Source organism: Triturus cristatus, chromosome 2_2 (genome assembly GCF_964204655.1).
Source record: "Triturus cristatus chromosome 2_2, aTriCri1.1, whole genome shotgun sequence".
In the NCBI taxonomy this organism is placed as follows: domain Eukaryota; kingdom Metazoa; phylum Chordata; class Amphibia; order Caudata; family Salamandridae; genus Triturus; species Triturus cristatus.
The window spans coordinates 558,159,910-558,186,989 of NC_140582.1; the positions used below are offsets into that span (position 1 = coordinate 558,159,910).

Here is a 27,080-nt window from a genome sequence, read left to right on the forward strand (position 1 = left end):
AAGCAGATGGCTTTAACTTAATCAAAAGAGAGACCTATTGCATTTTCAATGCTCGTTGTCCCCTGGGACCGCCTTATGGACTCCAAAGGACATCCAGGGGCTAGCCAGCAGTCACAGCTACAGGGGGTTGTTTAACTCGTGCTGCTTTACAGCTTTCCCTACAACCTTTTACTCTATCCCTAGTCCTCCCCCTTCCTCGTCGCCCTGAGACGGGTTTCCCCTAGGGCCTCACTGCTCCATTGTTGTACTGCTCATCGCACCGTTGTTCTGATCCTTATTGCCGCCATGTTATGTTCAGTATAAATATTAAAGATTTTCATGATTTTTATATTTCTAAAATGATTTGATTCAGTAAATTAATATACATGACGTATAACGGTGTTGATGTTTTGTATACCTAGCTTTTTGTTTCAGTGATTTGGCAGTGTACCTTCCTTCTAAAATGCATACGTCTTATTTTCTGACGTATGCTCCAGTACTATCCGTTATTTCCGTATCCCACGAAGACGCCATTTTAAATTCTGGTTGCTTCCACCTTGCCTAAGAAGGAGCACAAAGGATGAGGAGTTGGAGTTTACACACATCTTGTGTGAAATTTACTAGGAAATGTCATCCTGCTAGCCTACTACAACAATGAAAAATACATACTGTATTTTTAAATGTGTACCTCAAAGTTGAAGCAGAAAGACACGTCTGAGCAGTCCTTTGGATGGTGTGCATTCCTTTGAAAGGCAGACCATGTAACTTCAACTACAGGTAGTAACTTACAGCACTGCATTATTTACGTCTGAAGGAGTGTTTCAAATATATGTAAAACAATGTTGTTGTGTTTAAGCTGATCAGGCACCGCTGACCGTAAAATCCAGTTTCCAATATATTAGACAGTGTTGGTTTTTAATAAACAGCGGATGGCATTCTGGGACATGTAGTTTCATTTTAGCATCATCTGTCTTGGATTAGAAATCCAGGCTCCAACGTCCTGGCTACATAAAACGCGTGTTCCCCTTTAATTGTCTCATAAATAAATTATACAGTCATTCAAAAAAAATAATTATGTAGCACAATTCATGTTGTGATTTTCAAATATTTTTAGCTGCAGGAGTCACGTGACAACTCTGGTTTTGCCTAAGCTCCCCTCGAGAATTCTCTCCCTCGCCTAAGGTCGAACTTGGGGATGATAAAAGTGTGTTTGGCAGAAGGACCCAGGTCACCAAAAATGCTGTACTCCAGGCCTGGGGTTTTCTGCGTTCTGGTGCGCTAGTTCCACGGACGTGAACGAGGACTACAAGTCCCAGAATGCATTTGGTTGCTGAACTACATCCAAACGAGGAGAACAATGTCCCAGGTGCCATGGTGACATCGGGTAACATACTAAGGCGAGGCCTTGTCAGTCACGTGCTGTGAACATTGTGTGCGCTAGGACCAAGGGGATTGTAAGCGACTGGAAAAACTAAAGTGAGAAGCTGTTTCCATAGTGGCAAAAGTAGTGCTTAGGAATTGCGAACTCTGCAAAGAAAACAAGGAAGACAAATGCGCCTGCCATACTATGTATACAGCAGAAAAACACAACAAGCCAGATGGACGTATGCAGTCTATGTGGTCATTGGGATACTCTTTACTGGACACTTTGTCACACATCTTGTCGCCATCATGGTGGACCCCGCAGACCCCTATGTCCTGGCCAAGAAAAGTTACAGCCTTGTGTAGCGCAACTGGTGTTCATGTAAAGCGCTCTGATACATGATACCTTCGGGTAAACTTCACGCTATAAAAACAAAGCTGCGTGACGAAGCTTCTGATAAGAAGCTTAGTTGCCATGACAATGGAAAGCTTGGAATAAATATGGCGCCGGACTGTCCACTGTCTGTACGTGCACGCGCATGCTGTTAGGTTTGGATAACTGGCGAGATCAGCCATCTTTGTCCATCTTTGTCCATCCCTACGCATGCATGCAAAGAATTCCGAGAATCGATCGCAAAAGGCACTTGCATGGCGAGAGCAGCGCATGCGCTGCTATCGCCAGGTGAGACCTAAAAAAACACTTAATGACGACAGGTGGAGGAGACTCTGATGAAGATTATTTAGATGAGATATTAATGAAAAGTCCTCCGCCATATCAGGAAAGGCCAAGCAGAATTACCCCGAGCGCTCCACTCTTAGAGACACCCTTGGTGCCACAAAAAGTACATGAGAAAACAATGGAAAGGGTACTCCAAGAAAAGGAAAGAGAGGTAATAAATAAAAATAGAGAAGAATTAATACAAAACATAACACAGTTAAACACACATCCTGAAGCGCTAACTATACCTATGACTATAGGTCCTGTTGTCCCGCTGTATGGAGATAAATCAAACTCGCCTAAAACTCCTGTCATGACCACACCAATCATTGAACCTAGAAAAGAGAAGATAATATTCGATGACCAAGCTAGTGAGTGCGAGTTTGTGATTTCATTAATGGACTTGCCGATAAGAGGGCAAATAAATGACACACCCAGAAGAGTCACGCCAGGATATTCAAAAGAGGTACGGATTGAGACATCCACCGGAACAAAGAGTGCCACACTAATAACACCAGAAGAGTTAGAAAGACGGACACGAGACATAGAAAAACCCGACCCACCACCAAAAATAATAGATGTTTTTAAACGAAGAGTCGAATTGGAAGAAATGATAGCGGGAAATGTAGGGTTGGAAAGGTTGAATACCTTTAATGAGGAAGAATTGCTGTTCATTTGCAGAAGCATAACTCGAAATACAAAAATATTTCATGAAAAGTTAATGAATCTGACCTCTGAAACTGGAATTGATGTGTGACGATCTAAGGTTCTGCAAAAACTTTATAGAGCAGAATTTTCTGACAAAGATTTAGAAAATATGAACGTGTCTGGGAGAAAGTTGCAAGTTAGGAAATTAATGACGATATTGCAAAAATGGGGAGACTTAGACAGGTGGAAAGCAAGGTGGACAAATCAAAAAGAAGAAGCACAGACCAGTTGAGTAACATCAGAATATTTAATGAAAGAAACAGAAAAGGCAGAAGGGTTGTACCCAATGAGAGACGTTCCAGGGGGAGGTTATGTACATGTCCCATGGACCAGATAGGATATTTTGTCATTTACAAATGATTTTCCAAAGCTGAGAGAAAAGACTGTGGAGTGGTATAGACACGTCGAAAGGTTTGTGAAGGTTTAGAAAGTTCTGCTGAAAGAGCTGGATGGTCTTTTTCACATAGTGGTACCGGCTGATTTGTGGGCCGAGTGTAAAATCACGGTTGATTGGACAAATGATGAGTACCCGAGAGACAAGAAAACGGGAGCCCCATCTGAAGAAGTTATGAGAAAAAATAGCCAGGTCATAACTTTCTTGAAAGGGAAAATTTCCCCAAAGGAGACAGATTGGATTAAAATAGATAGAACAACTCAGGAAAAGGATGAGTCTGTTCATGCGTACTATGAGCGCCTTCTACAGGTGTTCAAACAGCATAGTGGGGTGGAAAGTATTGGGAATAAAGATATGACTCATTTTGTGCATCTATTTGTCAATGGATTAAAGAAGGAATTTCTGAAATGATTAAACAGCATAATTTGTGTTGGCAAGCAAAACCCATAGATGAGATTCTAAAATATGCAAAGTACTGTGGAGATGAAATTGACGATAGGCGGAAAATTTTAGAAGAAAATGTGATGTGGGCACAAGTTAAGCTAGCAGAACAACAAGAGCTCCAGTTAACTAACATGGCAGGGAAACCAGGAAAAGGGCAAGGAAATGGTGAAAATAATGGGGGGAAACCAAAAGGGCGACTAAGCAGAGAAGAGGCAAAGAAAAAATTCCCTTGCCACGGGTGCGGAAAATTGGGGCACTGGAAAAACGAGTGTAAGAATATTCAAAATAATAATAGCCCAAATCAAAATTTAAATCCACAGACGCAGAATGAGGTGATAATGAGTCAACCACAACAGGTTGTAAACCTACAGAATCAATTGCCACCTGCCCCATGCCAAAATTTGTGAGTCAAGCCAAGTACAGTACAGACACCGGATTTCAAGAAGGAAGTGGTAAGAAAAATTACCTAACATCACAGTTTCAGTTGCAGGACCCATATTTTGATGAACAAGATCAATGACGGTGTCTGAGAGGGGGGGGTTGAGGATTGCGTACTTGGCGCATCCTTACCGGTTTACCAGTCAGGTCCGTATATAGACGGAAAGGTAGAAGGAAATGAGATTACCTTTTTGTTGGATACTGGTACTACCCGTTCTACTGTGAGAACAGCAGACATTCCAAACCTACCCCTCTCGGGAGAAGCGATCCAAGTAGTGGGCGTTTCTAATAAACAAATTAGGACCCCTATTACAAAGCCCATGGAAGTGAGTATTGGAAACTTCAAAGAAATGCACAAATTTTTCGTGTGCGACTCCAGTCCCGTGAATTTATTAGGGAGGGATTTGTTGTGCAAAATGAATTGCACCATATTCTGCACACCGGATGGTGTTGCTATTCAAACCCCAGATGAAGACGGAATATACAAAATCATGCTAGCTAAGCAAGGAGCAGAAGTAAATGAATTATATTCAATAATAACTCAAGATGACTTACCAGAAGAGGTAAAATTAACAGTAAATCTAGATGTGTGTGATTTTACTGGAAAAGAAGTAGGATTAATGACAGATGTAGACCCTGTCAAAGTGACGGTAAAGGAAGGTGCGGTTTTTCCAAACACCCGGCAATACAAAATGAGTCCTGAAGTTAAAGCTGGTGTAGCAGCAGAAATTAACAGAATGGTCGAACAGGGCATATTAAAAGAGATGAGTAGTTCCTGTAACTCACCTATAATTGGCATTAAGAAACCAAACAGCAAATATAGGATAGTTCAAGATTTACGAAAAAATTAATAAAATTGTTGTGCCCTGTTGTCCAGTGGTGCCCAACCCTGCAGTAATCCTGTACCAAATACCATGGAATACGAGGTGGTTCACCGTGATTGATTTATGCCATGCTTTTTTCTCCATCCCATTGCATCCAAATAGTCAGTTTTTATTTTCTTTCAAATTTGAGGATCGTGTTTACGTTTGGAATCATGTCCCTCAAGGGTCCACAAGAGAGTCCTTCAATTTTTAACCAGATTTTGAAAAAATGTCTTGAGATTTTAGTTATGCCTAAAGAATCTGTCCTCGTACATTATATTGATGATCTTTTGGTCACTTCAAAAACAAAGAGTGGCTGTGTGACAGATTCCATAGCCTTGCTAAACCATTTAGCCAAAGGTGGACATAAAGTGTCCCATGAGATGCTACAGTTTTGCAGAAAAGAAGTAAAATATCTGGGACATCAGAATGACCTCAGAAAGAATACAAATAATAAAACAAATTAAGTTACCGCAGACCCAGAAGGAAATAAGAATGTTCCTAGGGGTAGTTGGATATTGCAGGCAGTGCATTATGGGATTTTCCTTGCTGGCGAAACCCTGGATACAGATGACAAAGAAACGAGCAAAAGAACAGATAGAATGGAATGATGAGAGCATGAAATTCTTTTAGAAATTTCAAAATTGTTTATGTGAAGCCCCTGCTTTAGGTATGCCCGACTACTCAAAAGATTTCACTTTATTTTGTTGCGAGAGAGATGATTGTGCCCTCTCAGTTCTTAACTCAGATTCATGGCCTGATGCGACACCCAGTGGCATACTTTTCTGCTACCTTAGATCCTGTAGCATCTGCTTTGCCAGGATGCCTAAAGGCTGTGGCAGCAACGTGTGTAAGTCTGGAGCAAAGTGAGACAATTGTGATGGGACACCCTGTAAAGGTATATGTCCCCCATGCAGTTGTTATTCTGTTAACAAGAACCCGGACTCAATACCTTACCCCGAGTAGATTAACAAAATATGAAAGGATCATTTTAGGAGCAGAGAATTTGACCATTGTCAGATGTACTGTACTTAACCCAGCTACTCTGTTACCAGATCCATACAATGAAGAAGTAAAAGATGAGCCCAAACATGACTGTCTGGATGTAACAGAAATTAGTATAAAACCACGTCCAGATATTCAAGATGAGCCGTTAAAAGATGCTGAGCATGAATTATTTGTAGATGGTTCATGCATGCGCCATGAAGAGGGAGGATTAAGTGCTGCTTATGCTGTGTGTACATTGGCTGAAATAGTCGAAGCATCCTATTTACCCGGAGTCAGATCTGCACAAATAGCCGAATGGATTGTTTAATTAAAGCTTGCAAAAAGGAGAAAAATTGGAGAGTAACCATTTACACTGACAGTCAGTATGGTTACGGGGTTGTGCACGATTTTTGCCAGCTTTGGATACAGCGAGACTTCCTGACTTCTTCGGGGTTTCCCATTAAAAATGGACAATTTGTCAAAGAATTGCTTGAAGCAATACAGTTACCAAAAGAAGTTGCAGTGGTTAAGTGTGTCGCACACCAGTCAGGAAATGACCGTGTGACTGCAGGTAATCGATACGCTGACCAGGTTGCCCAACATTGAGCAAGATTTCGAATGGCAGTGAACAGAAAGAATGAAAATTGTGGAAACAGCTTCCAACTTATGCTATTGTCAGGTTTAGAGACATGGAGAGAAGTGAAAGGACTACAAGATGAGGCAGAAACAAAAAAGAAAGAGGAGTGGGTGAAAATTGGTTGTACACAAAGGGCAGAAGATCGTGTTTGGGTCTACTTAGACGACAGACCTGTGTTGCCAGACAGCATGCTTGCACCTATGGCTAGAATGTATCATGGAGACACTCACATAGGCAGAGATGCAATGATCAGACTTTTCAGACAAGATTGGTTTAACCCAAGGTTTAGAAATACTGCAGAAAGATTATGCCAAAGGTGTTTGATATGCCAACAAATGAATCCAGGCAAGAAAACATTGGTCTATATGGGAAAAATTGGAAAAGCTGAAGGACCTTTTATAAGACTTCAAATCGACTTCATTCAGTTACCTGCCTGTCGAGGATTAAAATATTTACTTGTCATCGTTTGCTTATTTTCAAAATGGGTGGAGGCATACCCCACTAAAAGAAATGACAGTTTATAGGTAGCCAGACTCCTATTGAGAGAACTCATTCCTCGGTTCTGTTTTCCGGTAACTATTGAATCAGACAGAGGGTCTCATTTTAATAATGAAATAATTTGATTAATTTGTGAAGCATTTAAAATTTAACAGAAACTGCACTGTGCATACCGCCTAGAGGCCTCTGGAGTGATAGAGCAATTGAATGGCACAATTAAGTCGAGGTTGGGGAAAGTGTGCGCATCCACTCCACTGGACTGGCCTGATGCCCTACCTCTTATTCTGATGGGACTCAGAAGTATTCCAGACTGGGTTGAGTCCTCATGAAATCATCATGGGAAGAGCAATGAAGCAGGCATGTATACCAGGACACAAGTTGTCGAATATAACTGATGATTTGATACTGGAGTATTGCAAAGAATTGGCTGACCAAGTGCGTTCTATCTCTCACCAGGTTGGAGAAGACGCAGTCGCAAGGCAGCCAATTCAAGCGCTTGATCTGAATCCCGGTGACTGGGTTGTAGTGAAGAATCACACACGAGAAACTTGCCTAGCACCAAGGTGGGAGAAACCACATCAGGTTATATTAGTTACAACAACAGCTGTAAAATGTGCAGGGTTGCCTAATTGGATTCATGCAAGCCACACCAAAAGAGTACCAGCACCTGATGAGGAGGAACCTCAACTGACTCAGGCAGTTGAGGGGGCTGAAGGTTGCACAGCTGAAGGATCTCAGGTCCTGAAGTAGCTGACGAGGAACAACCGAGCACCAGTCAGGATGATTGGATACCTGTAGTAGATATACCAGAGATAATTATAAGAACAAGAAGCCAAACTAGACAAGCTAGTCAGGAAAGAAGCGAGGACCAGATAGGCAGAGAAGAGAGTGTTCAAGCAACAGAAAATAAATTAGATTGTAAACCTGAGCAGGACCAGGTAGGGAAGGTGCCAATTACCCAAACAAAAGAAATTAAATTTATAGAGCCAGAGACTGGGGAAGGACGGGAAGGAACTAGAGAGACTGATCAGATAGAAGACAATAAAGATTCAAAGGGAATTGAGCAAGAGCCAGTAAGGGAAGTCACAGAAGTTCAGGCAGATACAGAGAAAACGGCATTAAAAATTGAACCTGAAGTAGGACAAACTAGTGAAAGAGAAAACATTCAGAAAGAAAATAGTGAATTAGTAAGCCCTACACAAGAGAAGACAGAGAAAGAATCTGAAGACAGAAATAACCAAGTTGTGCCACAAATCAACGAAAACAAAAGAACATTTGAAGAAGGTGCAAGTGCAGTGTAAGCTAAACGCATCAGAAAAGGTGATAATAGGCCAGATGTTATCAAAAGATTGAAATATCACCTCAAGACAATACCAGAGCAGGTAAACGAAGTATTCAGTTGGTCTGGGCAAGCAGCTGTAAGCTCAAAACGAAGAAGCCCCAGAGCAAAATTTATAAATAACAAATTCAAAGGTCCTGAATGGACATATGTAATTCTCAAGGGTTTTGAGAATTTAAAGATAATCAAAGAGGAAATTGGAAATGTTAATGCAGAGCAAATTGACGAAGAAGTGAGATCCCCTTGAACCGAATTTCCCTCTTGTAACTCTGCTCCAAAGTTGATTTGTTCAAATAGAGAAGAGAAATCTTCTTTTCCCCTTAAAAATGGCTGACAATAGGACTGCTGGAAAACCAAATTGTTTAAAGAAATGTTGTGGTGTGTATATGTAGCATATTTGTAATACTCAAAATATGGTTAGTATCAACAGTGGCCATACCTTATTTAATGGTCAAAAGTGTACAGAATAACACTAACATACAGGAAAAGGAAGCTACTACCAAAGGAGATAGAGTAGAATTAGAAACACCAGATTAGTCAGGCTTACATCACACTGAAAATAAATATGGAACTGATTTAAATGTTTTCACTAACCTCTTAGTACAATATGTAGAAACTATGGAAGTTAGTGACTGTTATGTATGCATGGAATTACCTACATCTGTTGCAGAAGGAGTGACCTATCATCATTTACCCTTAACCTATGGTATCTCCTGTAGTGTTTTAGCAAGCTTATTTTAAAGAACAGGAAAGTTGCAATATTATTATTCTAATGTAGATGTGATGTTTTCTGAGGTTCCCTTGCGAAAGAGCATGAACCCTGTTCTTAGTACGAGAGATTCTGAATTTATGGGTGAATATTTCTTAACCATGAAGACAATAGATATAGCTGAAGCACATAATCATAATCTAACATGTAAATTACGTGAAGAAGAGAAAATATTTTTGAATTTAGTTGAACAAAGGAGACAGGATTTCCAATGAAGAGCTTCTGAACCTAAACCTAAGATACCGAAATGGGCTAAGGAAGAAGAGCATTTTGCAAGTGGCAAAACTCATGCTGCCATGTCTTTAGATTTTGAAAAAAAAGGGAAAATCTGTCTCCATAGGTTAAAAACAGAATCTAACAATGAATTTATTGGTTCCAGTGAATGTGAGCATAATTTCCTAATAATCGGGGGATGGGGACTAAACGGAGGGACTGATCCAGTATTTCCTGGAATTTATTATGTGTGGTAATAAAGCCTGCTTTAGGCTGCCAGACCATTGGTATGTGAGTTGCTATTTTGGAATAGTATTCCCTAAAGTTTATCATGTAAAGAGACTCACAGGAAACAATGAAGAAGCAAATGGACTAACGCGTGTAAAAAGAGCTAGTTTTTCAGGGATCGTAGGTGACATATTTGGTGCATTGATACCTTCAGTGGGAGTTCTTCTGAATTTACGGAAAAATTGTCAGTTGTCTACAGTAGTTGATCGGTTATCTACTGACACTGCTGGAGGATTTCTGCTCATCAACACTGAATTAGTTGCGGTCAGATCTATGGTTATGCAAAATGGACTTGCCCGTGGCATATTAGTGGCAAAAGAGGGTGGAGCGGTAAATTATTGGAAATGCAACATTGTTGCACGTATATTCCAGATAAAAGTGTTGAAATTGGAAAGTATATTAAAAGTATTACGAAATTGGAGGAAGAGTTTAAACCACTGGAAGTTGAAAGTGTAAGGAACGAATTAGCAAATAGCTTTTCCAACATAGGTAGTTGGTTTTCTAATTTAGGTATAGGTATTCTAGGTCATATAATACTGCCCATAATGGGAATAACCCTACTAGTCTTAGCAATAATGTGCTGGCACAAGTGTTTTAAAGGAAAAAAGAAATATGAAGTGAATGATAGGGGCAAGAAGAGAAAACTTGAAGAAATACAGCTAGAAGAATTAAAAGGAGACTTTAATAAAAGAATGAGAGGATTACAATGCAAAAAGGAAAAGAAGAGAAATGAAATGAAAGGGTTGAAGAAGAATTAGAGATGTTCTAAAGTTGGCATCTGTTTCAGTAGAAAATTAGTGATGGCAATAAATACCATCAGAGAGGGGATTGATGGAGCAAGGATTCGTGAAAGAAACTTGCTTGGATCCAATCCTCTTAAATAACATGTAATAATGTAATCAATTTGTTTTGTAAATACTAAAATCGCAATACACACCTTACATATGTTATCTAGGGGAAGCTTTTCTATGTGCATTACTAACAAGTAATCCGATTGTCCTAAAATGGCCGACAAAACGCGGGATTTCTATTGCGCATGCGTCTACTGCATCTACGTAGTATGACACTATCGCTTTTGGTGGAAAAACTTTGCAGCTGCGCAATGGCACTAAAAATAGCCGCTTTGAACTCACATGGCAATGCACCTGCTACTGCTAAACTAAACCTCGTAAGTTCTATTAAATACTAATGCAAAAGATTTAAATAAGTAAATGGGGCTAGAGTAGAAATAACTGGTATACAGTGAAATCATTTGTTTCCATGTACTAATGTGTCTTTTTCTGACTTTGTTATTAGTTCTTATTTGGGCCTCAGAGGGTGACTGGAATCCCTACCTCACTTGAATACGCGATTGTGCACATAGAGACTGGCCGGAAACGATGATGGCTTCCGTGTCACTCAGTCGAGGCCACCTTGAATGAAGAAGCCTGGGAAGTTCAACTGATGACCCCTGCGAGAGCAACAATTTTGAATACTATGTTTAACTTACTGAGTAATGTGAAATGTGGGTGGGAATAAAGCTATAAGAAAGGAAATTAAGGGGCGGGCACATAGAAGAATTGCTCATAGAAGAAAACTTCACTTTTAGGTGGTGTGATGAACTCACCTCCTCATCTTGCTTAATCAGAATAGGGGAAAACATTAAAATGAAACATTTGAGGGTGGTACACGAATAAAGAAACAGTATAATTGAGGTAAGATAGCTAGAGACCTCGTCCGACTTGTCAGATCGGTCATTCCGACTCGTCACTGACCCAACGCGTATGCTGCTCCAGTTACTGTCTGAGACGCCGTCTCAGACCCTGCTGCTGCCAGAAACTCTGTCCGAGAGTTCGAGATATTGATCGATAATAATTTCATCTAGAGGGATCGCGAAAAAGGGACACCCGAGGAGAGTAGTGCCAGAGAGGGGTGCACAGCTGACATTGCACATTAGAAGAAGTTACCCTTCCAGATCTGAATCTGCCTGATCTTCTATCTGTAATCTGTCCTGGAGATTCCATCTGGCCCCTATCTACGGAGTTAGGTTCATCTTAGACCACAGATAAATATAATCAGCAAAATCTGTCTTTTATGCCTGCTTTCCCTTTCTCCCTCCTCCCTTTTCCAGGTACCGTCATCATTGATCATTTAACTTTACTATGAATTATTTTTGTGTACTTTGCCTCTTGAAATGAAGGTGGTTACTGTAATTGAATTTTGACTCACAAATTAATTTAGATAAAGGTCTTCAAAACTTCCTGAGTCTGTGGTTATTCAGAGTAAAGAGGTAAATGTCATTCTACCTTAAACTAACACAGCAACCTGATTCATTGAGAAAAGGGAAATTATAATTATCAAGTTGATAAGACTTGGTAAAGGTGAATAACAAAATTACAGGTATTATACAAAACTGATGTCAGCAGGGTTTTACTAGCTTATTGTATGAATGAGGTGTTTGTGTGACCAGAGCTGGTAACCCGCGCTCTATCACCACGTTTACTCTCAGTCTTGTGCTTCTCGTAGGACGTACTTGTAACAGTACGAGAAGATCACAGAACTCCAGCTAATGCCTCCTTTGAGTCATCTGTGAATTATGTTCACCTTAAACTGTGCCTGTGGAAAATTCTGTCATTAACAGTATATTACATGTTCTCCCATCTTAGGTTCTTTGGTGCAAAGCTTAAACATGGTGTTGGGCTCTCAATCATTGGTGCCGCCCAAGTGGTTAACTAAGAAATCCCAGGACATGTACATCAGAGAATGAAATAAATGTCGCCAAAACCTGGGACCCAGGCTATTTGCAGCAGCGGGTCAAAGTTCTGTAAAGTTGTGATAAAGGAGTCTTTGCTATCATTATACAATAGTGAAGTGAAAGTGTTAAATAATCATGGAAGTGAAACACAATAAGAGACGGCTTGTTTTGACTTCCCTCCTCCACTGCACCATTCACCAGCTAAACTAGTTATGTCACGCAGGCAGCTTGGTACAGATTACTCTCTTCAATAAGCTTGGGAATAATTCTTTGAGAAGTAGGTATGGTCTGTATGAAAGAGATTTCACCCAGGTGAAGATAATTATGGCTTGGTTAGTATGTTCAGCCCACGTCCAAGTATGATGATAATGAAAACTAAACCTTACATCACCTGAGTTCAAACTAGACTCTGTAGGACCCTATCATAATGGATGGCGAAATTCTGACCTTCTCCCCATGCTCACCCACACAAGGTGCAGTCTTGGCAGCAGGTGACGTTAAAGTCTAAGTGTTGGACCTGGCCTTTTTGCTGTTGTGGAATGAGTGGTTGTAGGACGTTGGACACTTTAGCGCTGGTTAGCAGTGCCAAATGTGTGTGCTTCCTGCCTTACATAGGCATATTAGGAACCCCCCCCCCCCCTTTAGGGGACATCTCCCCCATGGTAGGAAATGTATATGCCATGTGTGGTGTGAGAGGAAAATAATACCTGCTGCGCAATGGCATGCGCAGATTTATTTGTACTGTTGTAAAGCAATGTTACTTTTAAAATGGACGCCATTTCTGTGTGCTTGTGCTGCCTGCCTGAGGTAGGTTGCCAGTCTAGTCGTTGGTTTCCCAGCACCCCCAGATTTTGGAGGGAAGCCTGGCACCCAGGGCGCTCTACACCTCCCCCACAGTGACTGTTGGGAACTGCCAGGAGCCTTCTAGAAGGTTCTAGCCCTTTCTGGTAGGTGGGAGGAGGGGAGGATATGTAGAGGAGCTGTGCCTCCATGTGCTCGGACTGAACATGAACTTGATTGAGAGGGGACACTCTGCCAAGGGCCTGTGTGCTGGCCTCTAAGCCATCTGTATCCCTCTGCTGTCCACAGGGCCAGTGAGAGCCTTTGCTGGAGTGAAGACTGCTATGTCAGGAGGAGTGCCACTTTATGGGAGATGACTGCTTCTAGGAGCTGTTGTCCTGTACTGAGTGCCCACTGTCTGCTGATCTTGCCCAGCCTTGCCTGCCTGCCCCACTGCCCTAGCGCCTCGTGAGCGCTAAACTTTGACTGCCTGTATTCCCAGGCGGTGAGGAGTGTGGGCACTACTTCCTTGTGTGGGACTCTGGATCCTCGTCAGCTCCCTAGCACCTGGGAGGCACAACTTTCCTGATTGCCAGAGGAGAAGCTGACGCCTGCAGCGCGGTGCTGTCATAGCGCTATATCTCCATCCCCAAAGAGAAGAGGAGCGTGGATCCTGCAGCTGACGTCTGGTGAGGGAGTCCCCCTGCATGTTCCCCTAGCACCTCGTGGGCACTATATTTGGAGTGACTGGGCTCTTCTTGCTGCCTAGCGCCTTGTGAGGACTGCAGCGCTATCCAAGCCCCTAAGAACTTTCCTGCCGCCTAGCGCCTCGTGAGCGCTATCTTCTGATTGCCTGCACTCCAAGGAAGTGAGGAGCGTGGGTGCTACTCTCTCGGGTGGGACCCTGGGACTGTGAGACATCTAGCGCCTCGTGAGTGCTGCCTCCAGCCTCTGCCCAGGAGAAGAAGGTGCATGGGTCCTGCAGCGCTGTGCTGCCAGAGTGCTATATGTGCATTGACTGTGCTCTGCTTGCTGTCTAGCGCCTTGTGAAGTGCTACAACTGTTTTTCAGCCCCCAGGACTCTTAGTCCTGCATCCCACGGACAGCGCTGCATTTATTTTCCACAACTGCCCCGCTGGACAGTAGGCAGCTGCCACGAGGGGCATATGGTTTGGGATGCATGGTGGGTTATACACCCAGGTGGTATTCCCATGACGAACTACTGATGTTTGGCATAATGTGTTTTCTGCACCATGTTGGCCTGCCTCATTCTTCATGTATGCTGATAAAATGCATAATGTGCTTTTACGCCTAAAGAAATGCCCCATGCACCTGTTTAGGCCTGCTCTGACTTACGCTAATGTTATACCCACTGTTAATGGGATTTTTATCTAATGTTTTTATTCTATGCCTGATGCCTTACACTGTTGGTAGGCCTGATGTTCACATTGAGGAGAGGCCCAAGGTACTTGTGTGGGTATGAAGTATAATGTGCTTATATGCATAAGGTTATGCCCAAGGTTATGTTATGCCCAATGTGACTGATACCTCATGACTGATGCCTAATGATTTTGCTTTTATGCCTCAGGAGTTTAGGCCCAAGGTGACGTAAGCTGGTAGGCTGCATAATTGTGTTTCTATGCCTAAGAGTTATTTCTAGGTTTTTGCCTAAGCCAAGCTGGGTACGCCTAATGCTTTCATAATGATGATGCCTCAGTGCTCACATGCGTATGCTCTATGCTAATGTCTCTATGCCTAATGATTTTCCCTAATGCCTACGTGGCTGGTTTTATGTTTAGGCCTACCTTGATAAATGCCTAAAGTGATTTATGCCAAGTGCATGTCTTCTCTCCAGTACGTACGGCCGGTGAGACATTATTGCTTATGGACTTTCATTTATTCGTGGACTCATGATGGTTCTGGCAGCGGCCCGATTGGCCCTGCCCTGTAAATAGTCCCCCCCTGTAAGCGATTGCTGGTTGTCAGTTGGTACCGTGTTCGTAACTGTGATTGCCTTCTGGTGTGTTTTTCATAATACACAAGTTATTTTTCACCTAATCTGGTGTGGAGTCTCTTTCTGTACTGTGCCTGGTGTGTCGCCTGTGTGTGCTGCGCAGATGCTTTACACAATGTCTTCGAGTTTGTCCTACCCGCTCCGCATCACGCTACCCCGTTTCTAACACTAAGAAAGTCATTTAGCCTGCAATTATGCATTTTGCAGGGACTGTAGCTTCAACAATTGAAACTTATTTATCCCTAAAAAAAGAGCGTTAGAGTAGTCTAGCTTAGAGAGAAAAAGGGCCACCATTACCGTTTTTTGTAGTTCCTGGGGTATGTAAGGAAAAAAAATTCTGAGCGTTTTCAGTAAAAAGAAACATGAAGACGTCAGGCTGTTGACTTGAGCAGCAAAATTAAGTTTGCTGTCAAAGAAGACCCCCAGGTTTCTGACCTCTACAGGGGAGGGACATTCTCCCGCCTCTCTCGGCCACCATGCTTGATTCCACAACGGCAGGCCAGGTCCAAACTCCATCACCTCTGTTTTATCAGTGTTTATTTTTAGAAAATGTTGGCCCATCCAGGACATGATCTCCGAAATGCACGCATGAAATCTGCATGCAACTGATTCAGGCTGATTAATAGTTGATATTATTAGTTGGGAATCATCAGCGTACGATACTAACGTGAAACCATGTTTCCTGACGAGGTTAGCCAAAGGTGTGACATAAAGATTAAAAAGAGTAGGGGAGAGGGCCGATCCCTGTGGCACTCCACAGGGGAGATGGAAGCTATCAGATTTCATATCCTCCCAGAATAGTCTATGCTCTCTATTTTCCAAAAAGGAGGCTAATAGGGCTAAGGCGGTTCCTCCCACTCCCAAATCTCTCAGCCGTTGCACCAGTATGGTGTGGTTCACGGTGTCAAACGCCGCCGAGAGGTGTTTTGTGGTTATTGCAAAGACCTCTAGTAAATGATAATACCATCTTGAAGGGAGGAGAAAGCAGCAATGGAAAGCACTTCTTGCCGGGTGAGGCAAATGTTTGAGGAACCTTTGAAATATCTTTTGAGAAATCTACAAAGCCAGTGCATTTTTATTTTAGAAGACAAAGAAGCACGTCTTAGCTTGAAGAATCTGCGAGGTACCTTCAAATGCATTTACATTTCGGACAGAGACACAAATACACAAATATTAAAGAAAGCCACACGTAAGCTAGGGAAAGAGACATCAGCTTCTCATACAGGAACATTGCCACTGCTGTGCATCAAAAACAAAAACAGGTGGGGCCGGAAAAGGTTGAAAACGTTCATAAAATAAACCGAATTCGCTCAGTCACATGAGAACATTAGCGTGTGCAAGACGAAGCAACACCTCCATAAAATCACAAATACAGATGAAAGCAGGCTGGGAAATAGATCTGAAGAATAACCAAAAACAAAACCCAGTGTGCGCAGTCAGGAGACAGAAATCACACGGTTTGGCACTTAAATCGACCGAAGGCTTTTGAAAATAACTACATTGAGAACCGGGTAAGAAAAACATACGGAGAAAAGTAAAGTGTAAACAGACACCTTCAAAGCCCCAGCCCTCACCCCCTGACCCCTCCCAGAAGCGCACATAATCGGAAACAGCCTTGTTAAAGGACCCCGCTGTGGAAGGAATGCAGCTACCACCCTGCACGCCGCTGCTCACTCCCGAGACCAAAACGCTGTGGGAGTGACACATTAGAAAGGAGGTGGGACATGCACCCGCCTTTGGCCATTTGCGTGCTTTCATTATTGAAAGACACACACAAAGGCCAATCCAATGTGTGGGAGGAGTCAGACTCACACGGAGAAGTTTGGAGTGCTCACAAGAAGCCTCCCATAGAGCAGCGCATGCACGCTGCGCTAGGCTCGACCTAAAAAGCACTGGTAGAGCCAGTATCTTTGTCTTATAGCTGGAAGTGTTTGGATGCAATCATTCATCCATCCATCCATTCATGCACTGAACCACTTATAACCCTTATACTTTGTCACATACTTGCACTAATGCCTCTACCCTTTGACTAATTCCTGCGTATACCAACCAGCTAAGCGAGCATCTCCTGGGCCCTCCCGCCATTTATTAATTTCCATCAATTATATACACAAAGACATTTGTGGCATTAGAACGGCAGCAGTTTATTCACGTCATACGTTAGTACACACTTGTCATGATGGCATTGGTCAATATCATGCTCATTTTGTGTTATCTCAGATTACAACGAAAGCCATCTCATAACAGGTTATACAGTATACCTCCTATACTTTATTCCATCTTAATGACCATTATTTGTCTAATCCTGCAATGCATTAACCTTACAGTCATGATGTCTGTTCCAGGTTGTCATAAATTGCTTCCAACTGCTGTGACAGTCCTACTTCTGTCACTTGGTACAGCGGGTCGCTTCTTCGAGGCTTCAACTTGCTACCCAATGTGAGGCGTTCGTGACCCTGTGTCCATGCCTGGGCTGCAAGTGCTGTGTCCGCCCTGCACTGACCATTTTACCTTATGCCTCAAGTACCCCTGCCGTGAGGCATTCCAAGGACCTTGCCTGGCCACTTGACTCCAGAGTCCCTGCCGTTAGGCATCACAAGGAGGACCTAGTTCGGGTAATTGCACTTGTCTCAAGCCTCCCTGCCATTAAGATATCCCAAGGACCCTGTTCGGGCAATTGCCCTTTTACGTCCTTATGTGAAGATATTTATTGTTAACCCTTGTGGCTCCCTGCCCCCTCGTCTCACTGCAGCTGCGACGTCCGCATTCTCTGGTGTCCGTAGGATCAATTTCTTCTGGTGACAAACCGGGGGACTGCTTGTCTCGGTCGCCTTTATGGCCGCACTTGTGACCATGCCCTTCCCCCTTGAGACCTTTGAACCCAAACTGCCCTGGTCATTCACCGACCCGTTTCCTTTTTTGGTGCATACTCATGCCCTGCTGCTGCCGTGGCCTCTGTCTGCTGCCCACGGGGAAGGAGAGGGGTGTTAGCCACCTTCCCTTTAGGTTTGGCTGTGCCTCTCAGTCGGCGGCAACCCCCTCCCGCCTCAGCAGTGCGAGCATCTTAAGGACCTCTCGACGTTCATTTATTCATTCATTCTGTTCAATTATATACATCAAGACCTATATGGCATTAGAACGGCCGCAGTTTACCCACATCATACGTTAGTACACACTTGACATGATGGCATTGTGCTTATCTCGGATTATAACGTAAGCCAGTGCATAACAGGTTTTACAGTATACCTCCTATACTTTATTCCATCTTAATGACCATAATTTTTCTAATTCTACAATGCATCAACCTTACAGTCATGATGTCGCTTCCAGGTTGTCATAAATTGCTTACAACTGCTGTGACAGTTCTACTTCTGTCACTTGGTACAGTGGGTCATGGCTTCAAGGCTTCAACTTGCTACCGAATCTGTGGCATTTGTGGCCCTGTGTCCATGCCTGGGCTGCATGTGCCGGGTCCCCCCCGCGCTGACCATTTTACCTTATGCCCCAAGTATGCCTGCTGTTAGGCATCCCAAAGACCTTGTTCGGGCAATTACACTTGTCTCAAGAGTCCCTGCCGTTAAGGCATCCCAAGGACCTTGTTCAGGCAATTGCCCTCTTATGTCATGATGTGAAGATATTTATTGTTAAACCGTATGACTCCTGCCACGCTGAATGTGGTTTACCGACCACTGACAGCTCCCCTCAGGCCCACAAGAAAATTCGTTCTAGCCCCTGTACGATGTTCTGGAGGAACCTATCGCTCCCTGCCAGGCAGCTGAACCTTTTCGTCTGTGTACTCCTGTGGACACCCCGGAAGAAGGGTTCTCTGAATTCAGCTTTTTTCCAGCACCGCCTCACCTATCTAAATGGTGAGGCTCGTGCCACCGCCCCTCGCATGGGCCTAATTTGAAGATTCTTAAAGTATATGGGCTCATTAGTCAAGGATAATTTCTGGATATGACTGGAGTGCAGATGCACCCCTTTGGGAATACTGTTCTCCTAATGTAATTTATCCCATGATTCAGCCCAAGGGGCTGCAGATCAAGGTTGCCCTGGTCCACCTGTATTCTCTTTATTCATTGTGTGTGACTTAGCCTACCCTTCGCATCCATCCTTCTATTCCTTCTCGAGAAGAGAGCCCCTCAACATGTCCAGCCGGTGCTACTAGTCCTCAGGTTGTGTTGTGCACCGTACCCTGGTCCCACATGCGCCAAGTACTTTGTTGTTGACTATTAGTCCACGCCCGATGGGTTCTAATGACCCAGCCCCTATTGTTGATTGAATCCCCAACACCTTTTTAGAAATATTGCCCCCCCCTCCCAACCCCCCCAGTATGCAGTTGTGATTCTGAGTGGGGTTGCTGTCTGCGAATGCCCCTAGTTTGTTTCTATTCTATCGGCATTTTGTGTAGCTGTGTAGCATAGCTCACTTTCAGCATCACTAAAATCATGATTAGCTTATGCTGGCACCAGCAAGCTTTTTTACGGGCGCTGTGCTGCCGGTATGACTGAGCACAGCTTTTCAGCCCTCCTACTCTTCCAAAAGCAATGTAACCTCTAAGCGGTTTTGTGTGACTCTGGAAATTGAACCGAATCTCCCACCTACATTCCTTAACCCACAGATCATCGCTCATTAATATTGATCAACTAGTACCAGGCTGGAGGTCATTAGTCTGGTTTCAGCTAACGTATTGTGGCACCTCTCAACATATATTTAAAGACTGGGGACACTTCTCGTCCTACCCAATAACTCCCGGTTAGCCTGCCTCTCTTCCGTGCCGGATCCTAGCTTACTGTGCTAAATTGGTTCGTGATTTATGAAATGTAATTAACCAAAAGGAAAGAGGATAAATGCTCAACTAACTCTTTAACCATCATGTGCTCTGCATGATGCCCCCCCCCACTCATAGCGAGCACCTTACCGTCTGTGGTACTGAATTTGAGGCAGCGCTGGCACCAGTTAATACTCTGGTCTCTCTCCAGTAGGACTATTCCTAACCAGCTTTACCTCTCCTCTTTCTTGGTGCCTGGGACTGCAGGTTGCTGAATTCTTTTGTGTTTCCATCTCCCTTGATATAATCCTCCACAGTGCTACTCGAGATAACCCTCTGGAACAGTAGCACATAGCTCACACCACATCCCTTCCCTCTGCGTATGACTCTCATGAAGTACTCTGCCAATACAGTGTTGGGACCGGCTAGGCCCTGTTCCTGTAATAAAATACAACCTTCCTAGGTAATCCAGAGCAGGAATGGCCCTCATTTGCCAGTAGGTAAGTTTGACAGTTGTCACAGCTGGTTGTGTGGGTGCTTACCAACTGTGCGAGTGCCTGTACCAGTGCTAGCTGAAGGGCAACATTTGTACTAATGGGAAAGAAAGCTCCCTAGCCAGGGTAACCCCTCGGGGGTAAGTGAATGCTCCTGTCCCTAGCGCTGGGCATATCTATGACCCCGGCATTCGCCTGAATCCACCTGTGCCAGTCCTACCGAGAGTCAATCCCCAGTCAGCTAGTATATAGTTAAGAATCACATACTTGATAGGTGGCTAGTACAAAGCCACTAATAGTGATCCTTCAGACACAAGCTAGATAACAATTGCGGCTCACACTGGTGCTTTAGTTCGAAACCCTGACAGGATGCCCACACCAATGGTCTTCTGAGCAGTGGTGACATACTATTGCACTGGTGTAATTGACAGTGCGGGCTAATGGGCATTTGTAGTGCCGTTTATATAACCCGCTCGACCGGCAAGTCCTGGAATCCTCTCCCTACAACGACGCCCTTCTAACATTTGCCGCCGGTGGTAGGACTCGAACCCTTGCATTGGATGTGCCAGTGATGCCAGCGGCACAAAACCCTGCATCTGGTCTTCCCCTCCTGCCGCTTAGGGTTAGCTGCGAGCTGGGGGCATGCACGTGACATCAAATCCCTGCCGGATTATGTACTGATCATTGTGCGGTGCTGCCAGCAAAACTAATGAGTGAATGTAGGGCCTCTCACCGCAGACACTCTGCCAGCAGCGCACCATTGATGCTTCCAAAATGTGTTCTTCCATATTGTTTAGTTCTAGGCTCCGGCCTACATCTGAAGCCCTCCACACTGAGAGCGGCACTTAACAAGCAAATGTGAAGCGGTTGCAGTTTTGCACTAGACACAGCTGCAGGTGAGTTTTTGGGGAAAGGTACACCACATTTTACTCCTTCTGTGCAAAGCACATGAAAGGCATGTAACATTGATGCACAGCTAGTTTTGTTACTCTTATTCTATTAGTTATTAAAACCTTCAACTTCACGGGCACTGGAACTTGATTTGACATGCCTGCCAGTCATGCCTGTTTAAATCATTATGCTACTGCATTTGACTGCGCTGGCAGTGGTACTATGTGGTGCACGCTGTGCTGGCCTCCTGGCGAGTGCCCTGGCACTTTCCTCCTTCAAGCGAGTAAAGGGTGTCTGTGCACCTTAAACCACACACAACATTACACTGAGACAATCTATCACCTGTGTTTGAAACCACGTATAAGTAACGCTACATGAGAAACACGACTCCAAGGTGCCATGGTTACAAGTCAAAATACTGCCAGCCAGTATAGTTTGATTGATTGGTCTGAAGAAACGCTAGCTCAGAATTAAAACAAGCATCATGGTTGGGGGTTCTCTCTATCATAGGAAGTTGTTTTGATTCAAGTGCAGTATGCGTTGCTCTAGTGGATTCCCATGACCTTTAGTTGGGCCCACAGACTTGTAGAGGGTAGGATTAATTTGATTTAGGTCCTGATGAAATGCCGATTGACCCACCTGGCAACATAGGCGTGAAACATTGTCGACCCCACCTTATAGCTTTCAGGGTACATTGTGACCCCAGGGTAGCCCCACCGTTTTAGTGGGTCAAGGACCCACTACCCCATAAATATTTCCTTCGGTCCCTTAGACTCATTTACTCTCAATTGTCACCACCCTAGTTTTGATAATCCCCCCACCTGCACTCATCTTAATGGTGTTACAGATCAAAAGATCTTTGATAAAGAGCTCCCAGGACCGTAAAGCATTGCAGCGCCGGCCTGACGAGGAGCACCCTATGATGCAGCATGACACCCTATCGGGTGAGTGAGGGCACTAAAATCTGACCATTCGGATCCCCTGCAATCTCATTGGCCAGTCTTAAGATTCCACCACACTTAGGGCCTATGTTTTCCTAGAGAGGAACTATTCCAGTTGAAGTGTTTAAGTACATTATTCTAGGAGGAGCGAGGGTGAATTTCTCAAAACAGGACTACTCACATTTCTTCCATGCAATAGAACCAACTGTCATAGAGAGAAATGAAGGGGGGTCCTTTAAAGTTTGGCAGAGCAGGTGGCGCTCCTACCTCACCAAAGTCATGGTTTTCCCACATCATTTTGAGTTGAGAAACTGTGGGACTTTCAGCCCATTGGTGGAGACTTACTGCCCATTAACTCAAAGGCTGCCAGATCACAGTGGCAGTATCCCCTCCCTATTTAGGATAGGGATAAAACCAAAGATTCCTTTCACCGAGTTCGATGTTCTCTGTTTGCCTGGCAGAGATCTCGGTGCCTTCAGTGCATCCTTTAGTGTGGCAGATGCATTGAAGGCACACCACAATGTAGAGCGGATACATGACTGTTAGCTCTACATGCATTCTTTTTTAGTTTTTCTGGAACAAACTCCCAAGATGGGAGTTTGTTTAAGAAATGTAAAAATATATGGCTGTGACACGCAGGGAGCGTTAGATCAGTGTTGTATGGCCATTGTTTCTTTTCCACATCTGGGACTGATTCACATTGTGGCCCTGGGCAGGGAAATCCAGCAACATCATCCTGCTGTAAATATGGTGGTTCAGCTAAGGGATGGACCACCAGATCAAGGGTTTCCACTGGCAGAGCCAGCTAAGGTTCTACCTTTGGAGATCGTTCATCTTTAAATGACTTAGTTGAACTACAATGTAGGTGGATAAGGTATCCGTCAACCTCTAAATGACTCCCCAAGATTCTTTCTTGCATCTTTGCAGACAAGTGTATTTTCATACTGAGGTAAAACATGACTACAGAAATGTATACACTTTTACATAGAATTAACAACTTCTACTCTATTATTGTTACATCTGTGGCCTTTTCAGTTGAATTCTGCTTCCTGGCCTTTTCCCTCTGTTCAGGACATGACATAACAGTTGTTTACTTTGGGCAGAAAGAGAAATATTGTATTAGAGTATTCCTGGAAAAGTTTTTCTTTTAATAGTTTATATTCCCGACGGTAACATTTATTTTTTTCAGTTTATTTTGTCTTCTCTTATAGGTGGAATCAGCCCCACTGCATCGATTCAGGTGCAGTATGTGTTGCTCTGGTGGGTTCCCATGACCTTTAGTTGGGCCAACAGACTTGTACAGGGTAGGATTAATTTGATTTAGGTCCTGATGAAATGCCGATTGACCCTCCTGGCAACATAGAAGTGAAACATGTCGACCCCACCATATTTCTCACATTTTAGCTAGCAGGGTACATTGTGACCTCAGGATAACCCGACCATTTTTAGTGGGTCAAGGGACCGCTACTCCATAAATATTTCCTTGGTTCCCTTAGACTCTTTTAATCTTACTTTTGTCACCACCCTAGTTTTCATAATCCCCCACATGCATTCATCTGAACAGCGTTAAGGATCAAAAGATCTCCGATACAGAGCCCCTAGGCCTGTCAAGCATTGCATCGCCGGCCTGACAAGGAGTGCGCTATGATGAAGCATGACACCCTATCGGTTGTGTGAGAGCACTAAGATCTGACCATTCGGATCCCTTTGTGATTAATAAACAACATCCCCACTTCACCCACCAGAGACGATAGTTGAAGGCACCCTTATTCATACACAACTGTCAGCAGTAGTCCTTTCACGCAGAGGGATATCTTTTTACAGCACACCAGGAGAGCTCTGTGAAAGCTTAAAGGTCAATAATTTGCAACACATAAACTGTGCTCCTTCACACAATATAATTTGTCTCTGTCTGAGCACTGTCAAAAACATTTTTGAATTACAAATTAACTGAATTGTCTTCTTTCTCTGAGACCGGTGTTCAAACCTGTGTTAGCATTACTAAATCCTTGTTATATTGCTTTCTCTATTCCATTGCATTCTCCTCAAGCTGAGCTTCCTACCCACTCACAAATGTATGAATGATGGAAAATATCACATTAGACCCCCACATCCTTAGTTCAACAACTGCAGCACAGGCATCTCAATGGTGGAAAAAGTGAGGCACCTCGGTAGGAAGACCCAGGGACTCTTGCAATCGTAAATTAAAATTGACAACAAAACCATAATGTTGGCTGCAGTAGGTTTGCACAAGTTTAAGGGATGCTATTGCATGGCATTCCTGTATTGTGTTACACAATAGAAAACAGAGCAGATGAAGGTGCCCCATTATCGTCTAGTATCATTAGACCATACATTAAACAAGCATTTCCAATGCAATAGGTCTCGCATTTGTGAGAGTTAGAGTCATTGGTGTTGTAAATGATATTGTTTTTACCCATGTGTTTTGGTTTGGAGTAGATGTATGTGATGTGGAGTGGAATTATGTGGGTTGGATTGGAATTTTTAATTATGGAATTGTATGGAGTGAATTTGTGTAGTGGAATTATGTGGCATTGTGTGCAGTGGAATTATGTAGATAGTAATTATGTGGTATTGAGTGTACTGGAATTGTGTGGAATGGTATTGTGTGTCAGGGAGTGTAATTATGTGGAATTTAATTATGGGGTGTGCTGTTGAATTTTGTGACATGATGTGGAATTCTGTGGTGCAGAATGGATGTATGTGTTGCGTAATGGTGTTGTTGAGTTGAAATATGTGGTATGTTGTTGAATTAAGTGGTGTAGAATGGAATGTGTAGAGCTGAAATGTGTGGCATGGAAATGTGTGGCATGGAAGTGTGTGGCATTGAGTGAAAGTGTGTGGATTGATATTATGTGGCATGGCGTGGAGTGTATTTGCGCGGTTTGTGATACCAAGTTTAAAAGCAATTAAACATAATTACAAAGAAAGGCAGTCTTTTATTGCACACAAATTCAGGAAATTAAAACATGGTATTCCTGAAAAAGAAACATCATTTTTTATTTATGAAAGCTTCAGTACCAATAACGTAATAAATTATGGTGGTTAAAGGACATTTAAAAAACGGACTAGGCAGCCATTTTTTAAAAGATACACGGATGCACCTGGCAAAGTATCAGGAAATAATTTTGCAAATTGAATAAAACGGCGTTGTTAATGTATAGATTGTGAGGTAGACATTGTATCTATACATTTATGAATGCAAAAATACAAACCTAAGGCACTTGTGTTTGTGGCCAAATGGTGTCACATACGCTTGCTACTGCACCATTCAATTCGACACTGAAGGCACAAATATCGAGCACTTGATTATTAAGCGCTTGTATAGGCAACTTCCTATGCACCCCTACAACGTGGAGGGCAAGTGAGGAGAAATGCTGACGGGCCTGCGTTAGCGCCCACTAAGAAGTATTGGGGATTCTCTGTTCAGTAGAGGTCCAAACAAAAACAAAAAAAGAAAGAAAAGACAAACTAGAGGATGCTGAAGATGCTGACAATGTGTTTTGACTCTGTTGGCCTAAGGCCTGGTTTATTCTCAAATTTATTTTTAAACCTTGCTCTGTTTCTGCATGGAAATAAACATGAACGCCCTTTAGTAAGATGTAGTGATTGTGACTTAATGCGGAATAACGCTGCTTCAACAGTCCGGTTTTCTAAGGTACAGTCCCTCCTAAAAGTAGCTAGGGTGGGCATGTTCTTATTGCCAGAATAGTTACCCATTTGAATGGAGTCACCGCACCCCGCTTGCCATTTTAACCCCTTGTCATCTGCCCCATTCTCTGAGGGAGGCGCTCCCTAGGGACTCACATAGCAGTGCACTGCACCATTAAATGAACAGAGAGGCAGCCAAGACTGCGGGAGTGGGAAGGTGCTTTTAATATGTTCCACTGTAATGGCTGGTATGGCGGTATAACAAATTACCACCAGTGGTATTCCTACTGCCCGTTCCAAAACATATGCCATCAGGGGCACCCCGTGTGGAGCAGGCTGTACCATTTCGAAGACTGACTTTTTAACCCAAGTGCTGAAACACTGAATGCTACCCTTATGGTAGGGGATAAGATTTGCAAGTAAATTTTGTATGATTCACTGGTGAGCTCAGGCTTGCGACATACATGTGCTGCTATGTAGCATTTATGAGATGTGCGATACTATTACTATCACTACATATTAACCAATACAATTGATGATTTCTTGTGAAAGTGGCTGCATTACACACCTGTTTGATAAAGCAGGAAATAGAAACTGTGGCGACATGCACATGTTGACCAACATTTTGAAAGAATATAAACTTCCTAACATTACATGAAATGCACTTCATGGATTTTCAAATATTGATCAAAACCATATTGTCAGTACATGTGAATAGGACATTCAAGTCATTCGCAAATTACTACTTTTTTCCTCACAGATCTCGCTGGCTGCATGTCCGCACTGGAGCAAACAAAGTAAAGATAAGAATAATTAAACAAATGCGGTACAGAGTCCTTGGTACTCTCCTACCTAGATGGTGCAAATATCGGCATAAAGGAAAGACTTGCAATGGGTTAAAAATAATAAAAGTTAATACATAATGCAACCCACAGAAACCAAGTACCTGTACGCCAAAGCAGTGGTGTGGCGTCCAAAGCAAAGGAGCAGGATGCCGTTTTACCAACCTTGTGTATTTACGTGATGTATTAGAGATAGAGAAAGGACTTTCTAGGGAATAAGAACTAGGAAGTGTCCCTCCAGGTTTGGCCATTTTAGAATGGAAGAGATGGAGCTACAGAAATCGAACTAATAACTGTGAGCAAC

General features: G+C 43.2%; 1 protein-coding gene across 4 annotated transcripts in view; it reads right to left on the bottom strand.

The window, feature by feature from the left end:
* The window catches only part of MAP9 (microtubule associated protein 9), a 276,353-nt gene that overhangs the window by 208,030 nt on the left and 41,243 nt on the right, over positions 1 to 27,080 (bottom strand). For 2 of the 4 annotated variants that reach the window (XM_085641708.1, XM_085641707.1), the window contains exon 1: positions 26,881 to 27,057. The exons of the other annotated variants lie outside the window; for them this stretch is intronic. In XM_085641708.1, coding sequence (XP_085497834.1) covers positions 26,881 to 27,027 — 147 coding nt within the window. In that variant the 5' untranslated portion in view covers positions 27,028 to 27,057. Of the gene's footprint in view, positions 1 to 26,880; positions 27,058 to 27,080 lie in introns of those variants that run through there. 4 annotated transcript variants of the gene reach the window in all.